Raw genomic sequence first — 18,825 nt, forward strand, 5'->3', positions numbered from 1 at the left:
TAATAATAATAATAATAATAATAATAATAATAATAATAATAATAAAGCTGAATCAAAAGGTGGAATTGTCACCTAAGTGAACTATAGTGATAAGTTGATGGATAACCTCAGGGGTGGGTTCTAAATTTTTTTACTACTGGTTCTGTGGGCGTGGCTTATTTTGTGGGTATGGTTTGATGGTCATGTGACAATTCTTTAGGATTTAGCAGAGGTACTGGTCTACCAGGCTTTTAATTGCTTGCAAAGCCATACTGGTTTACTCGTTTGTTTTTGGAGTGTTCCGGTCTACCTATTTGTTTTTGGAGCGCACTGGTCTACCATTTGTTTTTGGAGTGCACTAGTCTCCACCACTCTGCCTTTTACTGCTGATCAGCTGTAGGGCGGCCCTTTGAAGCGCCGTGGCAAGAGTTTAAACAGTTTTTTTCCTTCTAGTGATCAGCTGGGACTCGGGAGGCAGCGAATAGATTGGGGGTGAGGCCAGGCAGAGGTGGTATTTACCAGTTCTCTGAACTACTCAAAATTTCCACTACCAGTTCGCAAGAACTGGAGAGAACCGGTAGCAACCCACCCCTGGATAACCTGCTCCCCCCCATTTTCTCCTTCCTTATCAAGATAATTTAAAGTTTTCAAGACACTTTCTCTTCTTCTTTTCCCTTGGGAATTGTGGTGTGTATGTGAATCAGTGGTGGGATTCTACCGGTTCTACCTGGTTTGGGTGACAGGAGGCTCCGCCCATCTGCCCATCCATCATCACAGATGCTCTGTCCATGTGCAGAGGTGGTGCGCGGTCTCACATTTGTGAACCGGTAATGAAAGTAAGTGAATACCACTACTGGTGTGAATCTCTGTTTTCCAAGACCAAAGTACTTTGGATTCTTTTCTAAAAGATCAATCTGCAATTCTGTAAATAGCTGTGATTTTTCCCTCAGGAAATTTGGCTGGCGATTTAAAGAGCTTGCAGATTGAGCTGCTTTAATGAGCTCCAAATAGCTATTTGTATCACTTGCACTCCAGGCCACTTTTTTAGAACAAAATTAGAAATACTGTATAGTTTAATGTCATTTAAGGTATTTCTTATGTTCACTTTTAATTCTTTTTACATAGGAAGGTAATTGTGAGGGATTGTTTGTTAGAAGATGAAATAACAGTTTTTGTAATTCATGCAATGACTAGAGAATTTGCAGGATATAATGCTTCTATTATCTTCAAATTGTTTATTGTCTTCATATTATTTGTTATAGGAATTACAATTAATGATCAGATATTTAAAATTTGAATCTGCTGTAACTTAATGTTTTAGGAAATTATAATCCAAATCAAATGATATTTATAATACACTTTGGCTGATGAGTGAAGCACAGCAACATTCAGCTTCATTTTATATAAAAAAAACCCACTAAAATATTGTATTTTCAAGGAGATTTTAAGGCCACTTTAATCTGCTTTTTTCTGAAAACAAGTATTGGAGTTTGCTATAAACACTTATTAATTTGATATTCAGGACACATATCTTATAGTTAATTGCACCAGATACCTCATTCTAATCAGTATGTAATTGCTAACTTTTGTCGACAGATAGAAAATGCAGCATTATATAATCAATTTTTCCTGTGCTTATTGATTGCTTACTAGATGTTAATACAAAAGTGACTTGAGTAAAATTAAAAGGTATTATTTGAATTACACATGTGCTCCAAAGCAATTTGTTTAAACTTGGTGGCTCAATAGCAAAATGGAAGACAATATTCAATATAAGAAGTGAAATGTGATGAACATTAAGCCTCAAGCATAAACAAATAACATAGAGGTTCAGTCGAATCTGCCTTCCCTGAGAATTAGGAAGAAAAAATGGAACCTCTTCCAGTGATGAAATTATGATACTGGAAATTGTGATTCTTGCATTGTTATTGAAAAATAATTTGGGGGAATACTCCTTTGTTCTTCAATTAACCAAATGACTGATAATAGAAGAAAAAGACACCAGGATCATAGTGGATTGTTCTGTGAAAATGTCCATTCAATATGAAGAAGCTGCAAATCATTGGAGGAAGGATTTACACATACTGCATATAGTTTAGTTGCCACATTTGGAGAAGATATAGGTAGCCAAAGTGACTGGAATGCTCAAGCATCTTCTTGGCAAGAAAGGGCTATCTTAGCTTAGAAAAAGACTATGGAGATGACCAAGGTACAGTATATACAATCATGCATGGATCTGAGAAACAATATGGAATCCCTCTTAATTTAGGACATTCATTTTTCATTGTAGGTTGTTCACAAACAGAAGATAAAAATATGCACCTCTCTCACCAGAAATCATCCAGTGAAGCGTGAACAGTGAAAATGTTTTGTGAAAGCGTAATTTGAAAATAATGAATCTTTTAAAACTAGAAATTCTGGTTTCTGTTTTTGTTTTTCTTGTCAGCCTTTCCCATTCAGCACTGTCTAGCTTGCACTTTTAATATGAAATTAATCTTTGCTTTGCCTTGATTTTTATAACCACAAAATTAAGTTTTGACTAGTTTGAGCTAGCCTGATCTCATTTTGATTGTGTATTTTTGTTGCATCCTAGGCTGCCTCTTTGAAGATGATCTCTGCAAAACTTATGAAATCTGTGTAAATGGTAAGTCTCTGAATTATGTGCACGTTTTTCTGAAAGCTTTGTATATTGATGCCTATTCAACTGAAAAATATATATATTTGTGTTACATCAAGTAAATTGCTCATTTAGTAGGCAATGAAAGTTTTATGTTTTGTAATAATTATTAGCTGATAAGACTGTCCAAGAAGAGAGAGCAGAAGCAAGATCTATAATCATTTCTTTAAAAAAAAATACTGTACATGTGTCCTGCTCACAATCTAGTCACCTATATTGTACTTTAAATAATTAAGTAATTCTTCCAGTTGGAGAGATCAGACATCAGTAGTAATTCCCAGCCCAATTACAATGTTAACTCATTTTGTATTTACGCATCTCCTGCCTTCTTCTGCTAACTGTTAAATCATGAAGTTGGTTCCAAAATATTGCAGAGAATGTAGGTGTTTAAATGTGATGTACCATCACAATACAATAAGAAGCTCTACTTTTGCTTTATTTTCTACAGAAGACTTTGACAAATCTATACCAGAACAGACTTGGGCATTTTATGGGCCCTGGGTCATAACCAGGCCTTTGGTTGTCTCTGTCCAGCCTGCCTGACTTCATGAGGGATCCTTGGTGCTCTCTGAGTTTGTTTGTTTTCTTGCAGATGTTTCATTACCCAAACTAGATAACTTCATAACGTAATTTTCTTGCCTTTTTCTGAATGATTTTTGGGCCTCTTGTAACCCTGTTACAGGAAACAGCTTTCCTTAATATCAGAGAGACAAATTTAGTGCTCTTATCTATGTATGGATGAAATTGAGGTTGAATTTGGCTCAGTTAGTCCCAAAGATTGTAAGTGCGTGTGTGTGTGTGGGGGGGCATTAAATAGATAAAGGCTTTCAACTCACAAGAGCCACTTGAGCACCAAGACAAGATGTTGGCTCTGACTATATAATTGAAACTGTTGCAATATTTTTAGGATCAGACTCAATAATAATAGTAAGAGTTAAAGGTTTAAATATACTTCCTTTTATTTACAATAGGCATTCTATATTCACTGAATATTCACAGATAGAAGCAAGGAAAAGGGTGAAGGTGGCTCCTTATATATACAGTGGGTGGAGCTATATGAGGGAGTGGTGAAATATGAATACATTAAGAATAGAAGGATAAGTTAACCCCTGATATCCCATTCATATACTATTTACACATTATAGAATAAGGCATTTACATCTGACAAATCCCCCTCTAAATGCCGATTCGTTATGCAACACCAATTACATTCAGATTCAGGACAATACAAGACATACAATTTAGAAGTTAAATATTTGTGCTGTTTAGAAGGTAAAGGCTTTGTCAATATGTCAGCTAATTGTTCTGAAGTATCACAATGCACTGCTTTAATAAATCCATCCTGAGATAATTGTCTCACATGTTTAAATTTTATATCTATATGCCTGGACCTTTGTCCAATGGCGTCGGATCTAGATATTTCAATGGCTGCTTTATTGTCTTCATGCATAACAAAAGGCAAAGCAGGTTTTTTCCAAACATCTGAAATTAAATCATTAAACCATACAAGGTTATTTGCAGCTTTGGATAAACAAACATATTCCGCTTCTGTCGTTGAAGTGGCTACTAGTTCTTGTTTACCAGTATACCAGTAAACTGGACAGTCATTCAAGAAAAAAATATAACCAGATGTACTTTTTCTGCATGATGTGTCGCCAGCCCAGTCCGCATCTGCGTAACATACAAGCTTTGGTTCTTTATTATCACTAGGTTCTAATACTAAGCAAAAATCTAGTGTACATTTCAGATATCTTAAAATCCTTTTAACAGCTTCCCAGTGATACATTGTTGGTTTGCTGACGTGTCTGGATAATAAATTGAGTGGTAAGGCGATATCTGGTCTAGTCCAATTAGATATATAAAGAAGTGAACCTATGATTGATCTATAAAATGTGTTATCTTTGAATTCAGGAGAAGATTCATCAGTATTTCTAAGAAAATCAATTTGCATAGGAGTATCACAAGGTTTGGCATTGTTTAAATTACATTTATTTAAAAGTTCTATAATCTTATCTCTCTGAGTAAGTTTGAATCCCTTTCTAGTCTTATTAATTTGGACACCAAGATATTTGTTCACTTTACCTAGAGATTTCAACGAGAAATGTTCATTTAACTTATTTACAAAAGTTTCTCTTCTCTCTTTGTGTTTTCCTATATACAAAATGTCATCTACATAAATCAACACAAATTCAGTGTAATCATCACCCTTTTTGACAAAGAAACAGTTATCAGCAGTGGTAGCATTGAAATCCATGGTCTTAAGTACTTTTACTAAACAATCATACCATCTTTTACCTGATTGTTTTAATCCGTATAAACTTTTGTTTAACAGCCAAATTTCATTTTTGTTGGTGTACTGACTGTGAGGTGCTCTTACATATATTTCCTTATCTAGTTTCGCATGTAGATACGCAGTCTGTATGTCATATTGGAATACATCAAGGTTGAGTGCTGATGCTACCACTAGAGCTGTTTTGACACTCTCAGTTCTTACTGTGGGGGAATACGTTTCAGTATAGTCCTCCGGGTATTTCTGTGCATAACCTTGTGCAACTAATCTAGCTTTGTATAGAGTATTGCCTCCTTCTAAGTTCTTAATTTTATATATCCACCTGGTACCAATAATTGTTTTATCTTTAGGTGCAATTGCAGGTGTAAATACATTTAATCCTTGTAAACTTTCCATCTCTTTCTTCATAGCAAGTTCCCATTTTTCTTTTTCTTCATGAGGAAGTTTTAACACTTCCTCATATGTATTAGGTGTTATCGGTTCACCATCCATATGCATTATGTAATCTCTGTATTTATTTGGTGTTTGATTTCTGTTGTTCCGAATGGCTCTTTCAGGTTTGCTATTGTTATCATGCAAATATCTTGCTTCCTTTTTTGTTAGTGTGTCTGTCTTTATTTTGTGTTGGCTATTTGTCCAAGTTTTGGTTTTGCTTTTATATTTGTTGATATTTTGTTTTTCTATGGTCCCTTCCTCATGAGATTTTGTATCTTTGCATTTATTTGGAAATATTTCATTAAGATGTAATTTAGACCAGTTGGCCTGTTCATGGAACACAGCTGTTCTGGAAACTATAAATTTGTTATTATTATCAATGAATCTGTACCCTTTGGTGCCAGTTTCATATCCCATAAATCTGAGTCTTCTGGATACGTTTTCTCCCTTCCTTCTCAACTGTTTAGGTATGTGTACGTCTGCAGTGACTCCAAATATGTGCATGTGTGCTAATTTTGGTTTCCTATTATACATTACTTCATATGGTGTCTTATTTACAATACTGGACCAGGTTCTATTTTGTGTGTAATTTGAATAATGTAAGGCTTCTGACCAAAATTGTTTGCTTAAGCCAGCATCCTCCAATGTGCACCTAATCATGGTTTGTAAAGTGGAATTTTTCCTCTCTGCAATCCCGTTCTGGAACGCAGAAAATGGACTAGATGTGTAATGTAACATTCCTTTGTCTTTTAACCATTGGGAGAATTCTTTAGACATGAATTCGCATCCCCTATCTGTCATAATTTGTTTTATTCTGATATTGTGTTGTGTTTCTATGCGTTTGTAAAATTCCTTAAATTTTTGAAATTTAAGTGATTACTTAAATTTAGTGATTGCTAGTACGATTTTTTCTTGAATTGTCTTCTGCTATCAATTTGTTGGATAGACTTTCTATGGATAAATATCCTAGATTGATAGGTTTCATCTTTGTGTTTTAATGTGTAAACAAACCCATAGCGGCTATAATCGTCTACTATTGTCAGGAAGTAACGTTTTCTATAAGTGATTGATGGAGTTAATGGGCCAACTAGGTCCATGTGTACTAAGTCAAAAATTTTGTTGGTTGTTCTAGTAGATTTTCTTGGCCTGGGACTAGTTTTTAGTTTTGTAGATTTACATACTGAGCATTCCAAATAGTTTTCACAATTTTTTATTTTGACACCTTCTGCGTGTTCAATCATTTTTTGCACTACAGGAAAACTGGCATGTCCTAACTTCCTATGTAAGATGTGAGCACACTCATCATGAATTGGCTTACCTATTTTTGGTTTTTTTTCTTTGTGTGCATCTGCATGATCATGAGATATTTTACATTCATCATTGTCACTGTTGCTAATATTTTCATCATCTGCTTCAATACAATCTTCTATATTTGAATCAATGTTATGCAACCATTCTTCCTTTGTTATCAGATAAGGTAGGCCTCCTTTAATCATCACAGTGCCTACATTTATTTTATTCTTCTCTAAAGTCGCTTTTCCCTTTGAGAAAACTATATTAATGTCAGAGTCTCTACTTAGTTTTATGGCACTTAGTATGTTATGAGGTATTTCAGGTATTAATAATACCCCCTCTATTTTTCCTAGACCAGGCAAGGTTACATTCCCTCTGCCTAATACTTGAACCTTTTCTTGGTTAGCTACCTTTATTACAAATTTATCTTCTGTAAATGAAGACAATATATTTTTGTTATTAGTGGTGTGATTAGTTGCTCCAGAATCAATAAGCCAATTGTTGTTCTCATTTTGTTGTATTTTAGCGTTGTCTTGTTTATTTAGTCCATTCAGTGAACCAGATTTTCTATCCTTTGAATTTTCTCTGCCCCCTCTATTTTCTCTGTAATTTGGTGGGCTTCTATATCTATGTTTATCTATGGAAGACTGTCTATAATTGTATTTGTTTCTATATTCTGACCTATGTCTTTCCTTTGAAATTTTGGGACAATCTCTTCTATTGTGTTCCCTGGATCCACAATTGTGACATTTAAGCGTTTCATTATATTTGTCTTGGAAAGCTATTTTCCTAAAAGGTTTGTGCTCTGTGTGATTGCTAGTACGATTTTTTCTTGAATTGTCTTCTGCTATCAATTTGTTGGATAGACTTTCTATGGATAAATATCCTAGATTGATAGTGTCTAAATGTGACATAAAACTATCCCATGATGAATCAAGTGAATTGATAATAACACTTTTCATTGTTTGGTCTGAAATCACCTCCCCCCTCAAATGCAGTTCAGCTCTTATTTTGTTTAAAGATATCAAATGCTCACTTATAGAAACCCCTGGTTTCACCCTAGATGAAAAGAAATCCTTAGACATTCTTGTGGTGGTGGCTACACTGTCGCTGTGAAACAAATTAAACATGCATTGAATAATTTCTGAAACAGTTAGGTTTGGTTTGATGCTATGATACATTGCAGGAGACACACTAGATATTATTAAGAAAAATGCCCTATGGTGTAAACAATCTATTTTTAAAGTCCAAGGTCTTTTTGGGGGACTAGTGATAAAAAATAGTAAATTTTCTTTCATAAATATAACCTGGAGCTGTTGATACCATTCTTGCAAATTAATGCCATCAACCCTTAGTTTTGGGAAGTCGCTGGGTAAGTTTCCCACATTATTTTGTCCATTACTTACAACCTGAGGTAGTCCGTGGTCTCGCAAGTGTAGAAAATTGCAAAACGGCATGGGGATGCTCGCAACGAGTCTGCGCGGTTCTCTCGCCAGTTCATGTCTTCCTGGACCGTCTGCATAGTTTCGCGCATGCGCGTTGTTCATTTCTTCTTCGGCGTCGTCGTGGAAGGTTCTCTCCACTGCGGCTCGTTCGCTCCGCTCCTCTTCAGACGAGTCGGTCTCTGGTTCGGCCTTGGGAGTTCTGACGACGGCGGCTGCTCTTCTTTTTCTTTTGGGGGCGTTGGCATTTGCCTCGGTCTGTGGTGTAGGACGGAATCGACAAGGCTCTCTGGGTTCGGGCGTCGTCGCTCTCGAAGTCAGGATGGGAGCGGGCAGGTCTTGAGGTGTCGGCTTGCTCGCTCGCTTCTTCGGTGGCTCTTTGGTAATTTTTAGTTTTGGCCCAAATGCAGCAAAAAGCGTTTTCATTGCTGACTTTACTTGGGATCTTGTTGGGTCATCTTCACTTTCTGTTTCTGACTCTTCCAATGAGTTTGAATCCTCTTTTTCATTTTCGTTGTCTGATAACGTTTTTCGCGCCAGAAATTTTGAACTGAGCATTTTGATTGGCTCTGCTTCGCTCATCTCGGAGGTCTGTTGAAACCAAGATGACTGCCATTCAAAATTTCGCGCCGGAGCACATTTTTTTCTCTTTGCAATGACTTTCTCTGCAGTCGTATTACTCACTATTTTTGTGTCTTTAGGTTTCTCATTAGTGATGTTTTTCTCTCTCGCTGCTCCGCTGTTCTTTAGCATTTCTTGGAGGTTCGCGATGAGGCTTTCATCATTCTTCTGGCTTTTTAATAGTTTTAATATCTCTGACCTGAGTTCGTTATTCTCTATTTCGATTTCTTCCTGGTCATCATTTTCATCTCTTATTTCTTCGTCTTCAGTGATGTATTCTTCGGATTCTCTCGAAATTGCGTTTGTGGATTCGTTGATTATTTCTTGTTCTGTTTCTATTTCTTTGCTGTAGGCCCTGGTGTTGGGCCTATCTTTCTTAGACATTTTTAAGTTTTTATTGAGTCAATTAACCATCCTCTGCTACCAGCTTGTTGCAATATTTTTAGGATCAGACTCAATAATAATAGTAAGAGTTAAAGGTTTAAATATACTTCCTTTTATTTACAATAGGCATTCTATATTCACTGAATATTCACAGATAGAAGCAAGGAAAAGGGTGAAGGTGGCTCCTTATATATACAGTGGGTGGAGCTATATGAGGGAGTGGTGAAATATGAATACATTAAGAATAGAAGGATAAGTTAACCCCTGATATCCCATTCATATACTATTTACACATTATAGAATAAGGCATTTACATCTGACAGAAACCATATTCTTTTTTTAATCATCATTTTTTGGGCACATGGCACATTAAATGGAGCAGGACTTCCTTTATTTCTATTTATTATTAAATTTCTATACCGCCCTTCTCCCGAAGAACTCAGGGCGGTGAACAGCCAGAAGATAAAACACAGAGATACAAAATTTAAAATAGATTAAAACGAATTAAATAATTTGGCTGAATTTTAAAATACCCCATAATTAAACAGATTAAAATTTGTATTTAAAATTTAAATTTAAAAGAGGAGAAGATTTAGGCCAGGCCAGCTTGATGAAATAAAAACGTTTTAAGCGCGCGACAGAAGGTGCGCAGATCCGGGATCCTCTGTATCTCCGGCGGGGAGCTCATTCCAGATCGTAGGTGCCCCCACAGAGAAGGCTCTCCCCCTGAGGACCTGGCTGCCATCTTGATTCCATCCCCCTCAAGATGGTCTCATAAGGACAAATTTGTTACACCAAAGACCATAACGCTAAAATCTTTTTATATATCAAAACAAAAATCTACTATTTTGAAGACGAAGAGAATGACAGTAATTCATTAAACAGAAATGTATTAAGGTTAAATAAATTATATATCATATATTAAAAATAAGTGATTTACTTCAAAACAAAACAACTTTTTCCCCTTTCACTTTGGACATCTATGTGGCAGCATTTTTCATTAACTATTACACCAATATCTGGTTTGATTATATATATATATAATAACAATATAAAGCCCTTGCATCTAATCATCTGAAACTTGGAAGATTCACCTGCTGCTGGAAAGGGCAACTCGGTCTGAAAATTATTTCCAATTCTGCCAAGAAATAAAAATGATATTGGCAGTTCTGGGGTGGGGTGGGCGGAGGGGGAAGACCAGGTTATGTCTTCAATTTGACATGTTTTAGTCTCTGAATAAAGGGCCATGGAAATTTAGCTCAATTTTATATTACTTTTATAGGAAAGCAACTTAAAGATTGGAAGGCAACCTGAGAGTAGATATAGAGGCAGATATAGAGAGTAAAGAGATTGTTACACATGAGATAATCTTGAGTGAGATATGCAGGAAATTTTACTCAATGGGGTTGAAACATTTTTAATGTCCAGAATAATGACACTTCCCTAATTCACTGAACTATAGGAAGATAGAGGAGGAGGGGTAGAATAAATCAGATCTGCAAGAGTCTGCTATTCTAGATATTTTCAATAAAAGTAAACTTAGCCCTTCAGCGGAGTTGATTTCCTGATCTGATTATTCTAGTAGGGTTGACATTAGATAACCCTTCATTTTAGGGTATTGTGCCAGGATGGGGCTGGTCCTGGGCTGTTCGTTCCCTCATATGGGTATACCTCCTTGCTAACAGAAAAGGAAGAGTTGTGGCAGGAGAGGTCTGCAAAAGATGATGGCCCAAATGAGTGTCATTACATTGAAGATGACACCGAAACCTGACAATGAGGCTGTTTGAGACCACATCACAAGCACATCCATGTTTCTACCTGTTGTTGTCCAGTGAAGGGATGTCTACTGTCAAGATGGCACCATAAACATGTGATCAAAGCCATGCCCTTTTTTGTATGTCAATGCCATCTTGACTTTTTTGATTCTACTCCAATGGGTGCCCATTTGTCACCTAGAACAATCTGCAGGTTGCAAGTTTGAGAGCCATATAACAATATATTGCGGCAATAGTTTGCCAACATGGTTATCTGCTACTTTATTTCTGCATTTCTAATGACTTCAATGGATTATGTCCTCTTTTTTTTTTAAAGTTTACATTCAATTTTTAAATTGAATAGCTACAAATATTATTTTGTAGTTATAAAATCAGCACACCATCAGAAAGAAGTCATCCTTTCTCAGATTTATGCTGTGTCAAATGTCAAGAACAAGCAATTTATTGAAACATGAAGGGGGAAGATTGCCTTGCCTGCATGAAACACCAAGTACATTAGACACTGCAGAGGTGTACTGTGTTTCCCCACAGTTTGTTGAACAAATCATAATTGGTTTCATGCATTGTGCTAAGCCAAAAATGATTTTATAGATTCTAAAGGCAAGGATGGGGGACGCGGTTGCTCAGTGGCTAAAACGCTGAACTTGTCGATTGAAAAGTCGGCAGTTCAGCGGTTTGAATCCCTAGTGCCGCGTAACAGGGTGAGCTCCCATTACTTGTCCCAGCTTCGGCCAACCTAGCAGTTCGAAAGCACATAAAAAATGCAAGGAGAAAAATAGGGACCACCTTTGGTGGGAAGGTAACAGCACCTTTGGCATTTAGTCATGCCGGCCACATGACCACAGAGACATCTTCGGACAGCGCTGGCTCTTCGGCTTTGATATGGAGATGAGCACCGCCCCCCTAGAGTTGGGAACGACTAGTACATATGTGCAAGGGGAATCTTTACCTTTACCTTTTTAAAAGCAAGGATTGTATAGCCCATTACTCTTGTATGACTAAGGGCTACATACTGTATATAAACTCTTGGATAATATATCAGGTTTCAGAAAACCTGGCTGGCTGATTGCTCTTTATTGTTTTTTTCCATAATTAGAATGATTTCTCTGATGTTGGACATTTGGATAGTTGATTGAGAGGGGATTGATTTTAATCCTTACTCGCTGCCTAGAATCATTGTCTGTAGATAGGTAGAAATGTAGAAATCATTTAAATAATAAATATGTTTATAAATATTTTAGTGCAACGCTTGCACAGTTTCAATAAATGGAACAATTAAAAAAACTTATTTGATTTGATATTTGTTTAATAATTTTTCAACCAATAAAGTTGTAGAATTATAAGATTGGTTTTGTTCTGTTACTACAGTGTTTAAAAGAAATATTCCTATGAAAACTAAGAAAACTACCATTCATGAAAGAGTCCAGTACAATTCTTTCCCCAATATTCCGCATAAGTTTGATTGGTATGTAACATCTAAAAAATTTTCCTCCCAAGTGTTCATATTTTTATTCTATCCACTAACTTAGTGCAGAAACAAAGATCAGAATATTTGAGTCTTGTACAGATCCTCTGGGTAATAACAGTAAATATTGCATTAATGTTAATAACTTTGTCACACAGGCTATTTCTGGCCTCTGTAATCTGGTTTCCAAATTTGCATTTGGAGTAGCAAACATGGGCATTAATTTATGCTGTTGAACTATTTTATTCATTTGCTAAAAGTCACTGATTCAGAGTTGGTTCTCCAGCGCGCTGCCTGGAGAATCCAAATAATGGTAGTTCCTCAGCTTCATTGCTGGACTGGGTGACTGTTTCTTTAAGAAACATCCTTGGCCACTCCTCCTTTGCCTGGCTAATCTCCAGTTCATTCACTCAGTCGAGCGAGAGACTGGGTTTTTTTCCTTGGCTCCAGCAATTTGGCTGATGAACTATCTCAATATTTGGATTTTTTCACCTCTTTACTACAATTAGCCTTCCTGAGCGGTGTGGATTTATCAGACTGTGACAGCTTTTTCTCAAAGGACTATCCTGTTGTTTCTGCGGAGGGTGAGTTAGCCTGGGGTTCTTTCCAGGGGACTCCCCTCCGTTACTTATATTCTCTTAGTCCTTTATTCCTCGGAGCTCTACCCACGGCAACTCCGGGTGATTAAGTTTGCCGCCAGGTGCTGCGTTGGGATCCGGATAGCCGGATTCCCACCTTCGCCTCCCACACCGCTCCAACGATTTGCTGTGGCGGCCGGGGGTCCCTACATTACCCTGCAAACCCCCTCCCCCAAATAATGGGGCTCCAATTTGCACGGCGTTTGGCTTAAACTGCAGTTAGCAGCGCTTGGAGGCTTGAGCTCAGCCTCGCGCCCGCCATTTTCTGCCGTGATTGACAGCCCCCTCGAATGTTCAACGGTCATGGCGCGGCGGCAAAATCAAACCGCGCGCCAATTTGAACTGCCTGTCAGCCTTCCTTGGGTTTTAGAGCGCCTTGCTGTTGCGGCGTTTCGGCGGCTAAAGGCAAGCCGCGCGAAGAGTCCCTTTGCCTCACAGCTTCCCTCAGTGTGTCCCTTTTTCTGACGCTTGGAGTTTTCAGCGTTCGGAGCTCATTTCAGCCCCGCGCCATTTTAAGCTGCCTGCATTTTCCCGCCATTGATTTGTTGCTTTTGTGATTGGGTTTCATGTTGCCCCATATCTAAGATATTAATAGCAATGTAATAATAATAACCATTCAGCTGAGGCCTGATCTTCTAGGCAACCTTGGTTTTTTTGGGGGGGGCTAATAGGCTTTTGGTGTTTTGACACCACACTGGCCTAGTTGATGGATTCTGGGTTGTGTTTTTTCCTCCCATTCCTTGTGATTCTGTTGTCCTGTTTATACATAAATAAATTAAAAAAAAAAAAAAGAAGAAACAGGTGATTTCAAGATATTACAATGACAGTAATAATATCAAATGAATTAATTAATTCTTCTCTAAATTGTTTCAGCTTCTTACCTGTCTGCATCTTCGCTATGGCGGATTCGGACATATCTTCTGAAATCGAACAGGCCTACAGTCCTCCTGAGTCCAGGAAGAGATCTAAGGCCTCCTCCAAAGGTTCCAAAAGTCGTGAGGTCAGGGCTAGGTCTGCTAGTCCTCATCCTACTACACGCTCCTCCGCTGCTGACAGAGTGGAGGAAAGAAAGCGTAAGGCCTTTGAAAGGCAATATCTTCTTGCCCAACAAAGGGCTCTACCTTCCCAGCGCAATCTTTCTCCAGACAGGCCACTCCCTGTACCTCAAGCTCCATCTGGATTGGCGCAAGGCTCTTCTGATGTCCAGCTTTTGAGAGCTGCGGCCTTTCCGTCGGTGGTCCCGGGGTCCTGTGCACCTGCCACCCGACATCTGGAAAAGACCCCTCCAGAGGCTACTTTTACGCCAACTGCAGCCGGTCTTCGCTCATCTGAGGGCCTCGAGCCTGCGCTTTCTAGGGACATCCAGGATCTCGTCTCTCAGACGGTGTCTCGCATCCTGTCTTCTGATCCTCACCAGGTGCCTCACGCCCCGACCAGGGCTCATCCTCCCTTGGCTCATGTCTGTGATGATCCGCGACTTGCCTATTCTTATCGTCCGGATCCCCTAATGGAGGACTCTCCTTGGGAGGAAAAGGAGCTCGAGGAAGGAGAATTATCCGAGGATGAGGATCTAACTCCGGAAAGGCCTGCTTTTACGGGCCTTTTCCGACCTTCCATGTTTAAGTCCTTGCTCCACAAGGCCAAGGTTACAACTAACATGGGGATTGCTCCATCTCAATCATCTCAGACTTCAGATCCCAATCCTCATGGTGACTTATTTCGTCTGCAGAAACCGGACCAGGATTTTATCCCATGTCCGGAATTATTCACTGATGTGGTCCAAAGGTCCTGGTCTCAGCCGGCCTATATCTCGGCTCCCACCGGTCTTGACAAACGATTGTATTGCTCTGATCCTTCCTTCCAGGACCTGATCCAGTTGCCTGCTGTGGACCCTCCTGTGGCCCACCTTATGTCTTCCTCGGTGATATCTAACGACGTCCTTGATGGCCTCAAGGCCGAGGACAGGAAGTCTGAGCTGTCTCTCCGTAAGACACACCAAGCCGCTGCTTGGGCCATCAGGTCTTCTACTGCGACTTCCTTCTTTGCCCGCGCATCGCTCATCTGGATGCGCCAATTGCAGGAACGGCTCCCACCCGAGGACAGCAGGCTGCATCACGACATTAATAAAATCATCGCAGCCACTGAGTACTGTGCAGACGCCTCTTTAAATGCAGCGAAATTTTCGTCCCGGGCCCTTGTTTCCAATGTCACCACCCGGCGTCTTCTTTGGCTCCGCCATTGGAAGGCGGACCTCAAGTCAAAGTGGAAGCTGGCATCTGCTCCCTACAAGGGGTCCCTCCTCTTTGGTGACGCTTTAGACCCTATCCTTGTGGAGGACAAGGATAAGCGTAAAATCATGCCATCCTCCTACAGGCGCCATGATAGGCGGTTTTCTCCTTATGGCCAGCGTCAGCCTTTTCGGACTGATTCCGGACCCAGGGGGTCCTACTTTCCAAGACAACATTACTCCTACGGAGCAGATCGGGCCTTTGATCGGCCTGCCTACCGTGATCGAGGCAGAGGCCAGTCCTCCTCCAGATGCCAGTACCGCGGAGCATCCAACCGATCTTTCAGGAGGGGCAAGTGACTATTCCACAGAGCTTCCTATCGGTGGTCGTCTCCTCCATTTTTTGCCCCAATGGATCTCTTCCACAACGGATGCTTGGGTCCTTCAGACTGTGCGCTTCGGTCTCACCTTGGACTTCCTCTCCAGCCCTCCGAGCCGCTTCCTGCGGTGCCCTCTTCCGAGCAATCCGGCAAAGAGGGCGTTAATGGACGCAGAAGTTCAACACCTACTCGACATCTGCGCTATCGAACCAGTGCCGGTAGAACAAAGGGGCTCCGGGTTCTACTCGCGCCTGTTTCTCGTCCCCAAGTCCTCCGGGGACTGGAGAGGGATCTTGGACCTGAAAGCATTGAACAAGTTCGTCAAATACCACCATTTCAAGATGCACTCGCTCAGATCGATCCTGCGGGGCGTCCGACGAGGCGACTTTATGACATCTATCGATCTCAAGGAGGCTTACTTGCATGTCCCGATCCGTCCCTGTCATCGACGGTTTCTTCACTTTGCCTATGCCAACAGGCACTTCCAGTATCGGGCCATGCCGTTCGGCCTCTCGTCCGCCCCTCGGACCTTCACGAAACTGCTAGCTACATTAGCTGCATCTCTGCGACAAGTCCCCATCAGGATTATGTGTTATCTAGACGACATCATTATCCTTTCTGCCTCTCGTCATCAGGCTGTCCTCGATCTGAAGGTCGTTTCTCGTGTCCTGCGACAACACGGGTTCTCCCTGAACCTCAACAAAAGTCAAATCTCACCTACCACTCGCATCCTCCATCTGGGTGCTCTCATAGACTCCATCAGCTGCCGGGTTTTCCTATCCCCCGACAGGATTCTCAGCATTCAGTCATCCGTGACCAAGGTTCTCTCCCGCAGGTCCGTGCCCCTACTCACCTTGTCCCAATTGCTCGGCAAGTTAATTTCGTGCATCTCCATTGTCCCGTGGGCTCGTCTACACACTCGCCCCCTCCAATGGTTCCTCCTGCCCTATCAGAGATCTCACTGGGCCTGTTCGAACATCACCATTGTCCTACCAGTTACGGTACGGCTGTCTCTGAAGTGGTGGATCTCCCCGTCAATACGGAAGGGCTCCTTCTTTCTGGAACCCAGTCGCTTAACCCTGACGACGGATGCAAGTCAATTCGGCTGGGGCGCCCATCTGCAGTCGTCAGTTGTCCAGGGCCGCTGGTCCATTCGGGACCTATGGCACGACATAAATTGGCTGGAACTACGAGCAGTCCACCTCTCTCTCCGTCATTTCAAAACATCTGTGAGAGGGCATCATGTTCTAGTCCTAACGGACAATACAACAACGAAGGCCCACATCAACAGAGAGGGGGGAACTCGTTCCAGACAACTGATGGAGGAGGCGAGGAAAATGCTACTTTGGGCAGAGAAGAACGTTCTCTCATTAACAGCCGAACACATCTCCGGGGTCGAAAACATCATGGCAGATTGGCTCAGCCGGACTCCAATAGATCAGGCGGAGTGGCGTCTAGCTCCGGCTCTGTTCGGGGAGCTGTCGAAGCGGTTCGGCCTTCCAACGGTCGACTTGTTCGCAACCCAGCTGAACACTCATCTTCCCCGGTTCTTCTCCCGGTTCCCCTGTCCAGGAGCAGAGGGGTGCGACGCTCTTCGGAGCAGATGGCCACAAGGCCTTCTCTACGCCTTTCCCCCGCTGCCTCTCATTCCCCGAGTGATTCGCAAGTTGTTGGAGGAGAAAGCGGACCTCATCCTGGTCGCCCCCAATTGGCCGCGTCGCCCTTGGTACGCGGACCTTCGGAACCTCTCGGTGGAACGTCCTTGGCACATTCCCAACGACCGGCTATCTCTCAGCCAGGGGGTCGTACTGCACCCAGATCCTCAATGGCTGCAGTTGACCGTCTGGCATTTGAGAGGATCAGATTGAAGAAGGACAACATCCCGGCCTGTGTGATCCACACCATGCAGTCTGCCAGACGTGCATCCACTAACCGTATATACGACGCCACCTGGCGTGCCTTTTGCACTTGGTGTTCCAAATCTCATCAGGACCCTACTACTGCTTCTCCTTCTGACGTGCTTGTCTTTCTACAGGACGGCTTGGACCGTGGCCTTGCTCCTAACACCCTGAGGCGGCAGGTGGCCGCCCTTAGCACGGTTCTGTCATCTGGGAACGATCGTCCTTTGACCCAGAATTCCAGTATACGGACATTTTTACGGGGCGCATCCAATCTCCGTCCTCCTACTATTCATAGATACCCAACCTGGGACTTGCCACTGGTTCTATCAGCTCTCATGTCACCTCCCTTTGAGCCCTTGGCTTCTATATCTCTACGATATCTAACTCTTAAGGTTGCTTTCTTAGTGGCAATTACTTCGGCAAGACGAGTGTCTGAGTTGGCGGCGCTTTCGGTATGGCCGGACCTTTGCGTGTTCCATCCCAACAAGGTGGTTCTTCGTACAGATCCTTCCTTCCTTCCGAAAATAAATTCTCTATACCACCGTGCCCAGGAGTTAATTCTGCCTGACTTTTGTCCGGCTCCTAGCCATCATCTTGAACAGCAATGGCATACCCTGGACGTTAAACGGGCTCTCCGCCGCTATATCAAACGGACTGCGGCCTTCCGTAAATCCGAAGCCTTGTTCCTGTCCTTCAATCCTTCTACTTTGGGCATGAAGGTTTCCTCATCCACGATAGGCCGTTGGATCAGGGCCTGCATCGTCATGGCGTATCGCACCAGACGTACTCCTCTGCCAGGGAAGATACTTCCACACTCCACCAGGAGTGCAGCCACCTCAGCGGCTTGGGCTACTCAGGCTTCCATCCTTGATGTCTGTAGGGCTGCCACGTGGACTACCTTGACTCCTTTTGTTAGACATTACAAAATTGACTCCTTTGCCTCGGCTGAAGCTTCTTTTGGACGTCGAGTACTGCAGTCTGTCCTGGCTGTTCCTCCCTGGGGTGACGCAGCCTCCCACCCTTCTTCTAACTAGCTTGGGTATATCCCATTATTTGGATTCTCCGGGCAGCGCGCTGGAGAACGAACGTTGTCTTACCTGAACGTTCCTTCTCTGCGCGCTGATGGAGAATCCAACCCATCCCTGGGCTGCTTCCGGCCAGGACTGCCTTGTTTTCTCTTTCCTTCTGTTGTTTCAGGAATATACCATCCTCTGTTGACTTCGCGAATGAACTGGAGATTAGCCAGGCAAAGGAGGAGTGGCCAAGGATGTTTCTTAAAGAAACAGTCACCCAGTCCAGCAATGAAGCTGAGGAACTA

At 41.6% G+C, this 18,825-nt stretch overlaps 1 protein-coding gene across 1 annotated transcript in view; it reads left to right on the forward strand.

Moving 5' to 3' along the window:
• Positions 1 to 18,825, forward strand: part of PTPRN2 (protein tyrosine phosphatase receptor type N2) — a 717,244-nt gene that overhangs the window by 50,815 nt on the left and 647,604 nt on the right. Inside the window, exon 2 of the mRNA XM_060683595.2 lies at positions 2,573 to 2,623. Coding sequence (XP_060539578.2) covers positions 2,573 to 2,623 — 51 coding nt within the window. The remainder of the gene's footprint in view (positions 1 to 2,572; positions 2,624 to 18,825) is intronic.

Source organism: Pantherophis guttatus, chromosome 4 (genome assembly GCF_059756535.1).
Source record: "Pantherophis guttatus breed Tessera chromosome 4, ASM5975653v1, whole genome shotgun sequence".
NCBI lineage: Eukaryota > Metazoa > Chordata > Lepidosauria > Squamata > Colubridae > Pantherophis > Pantherophis guttatus.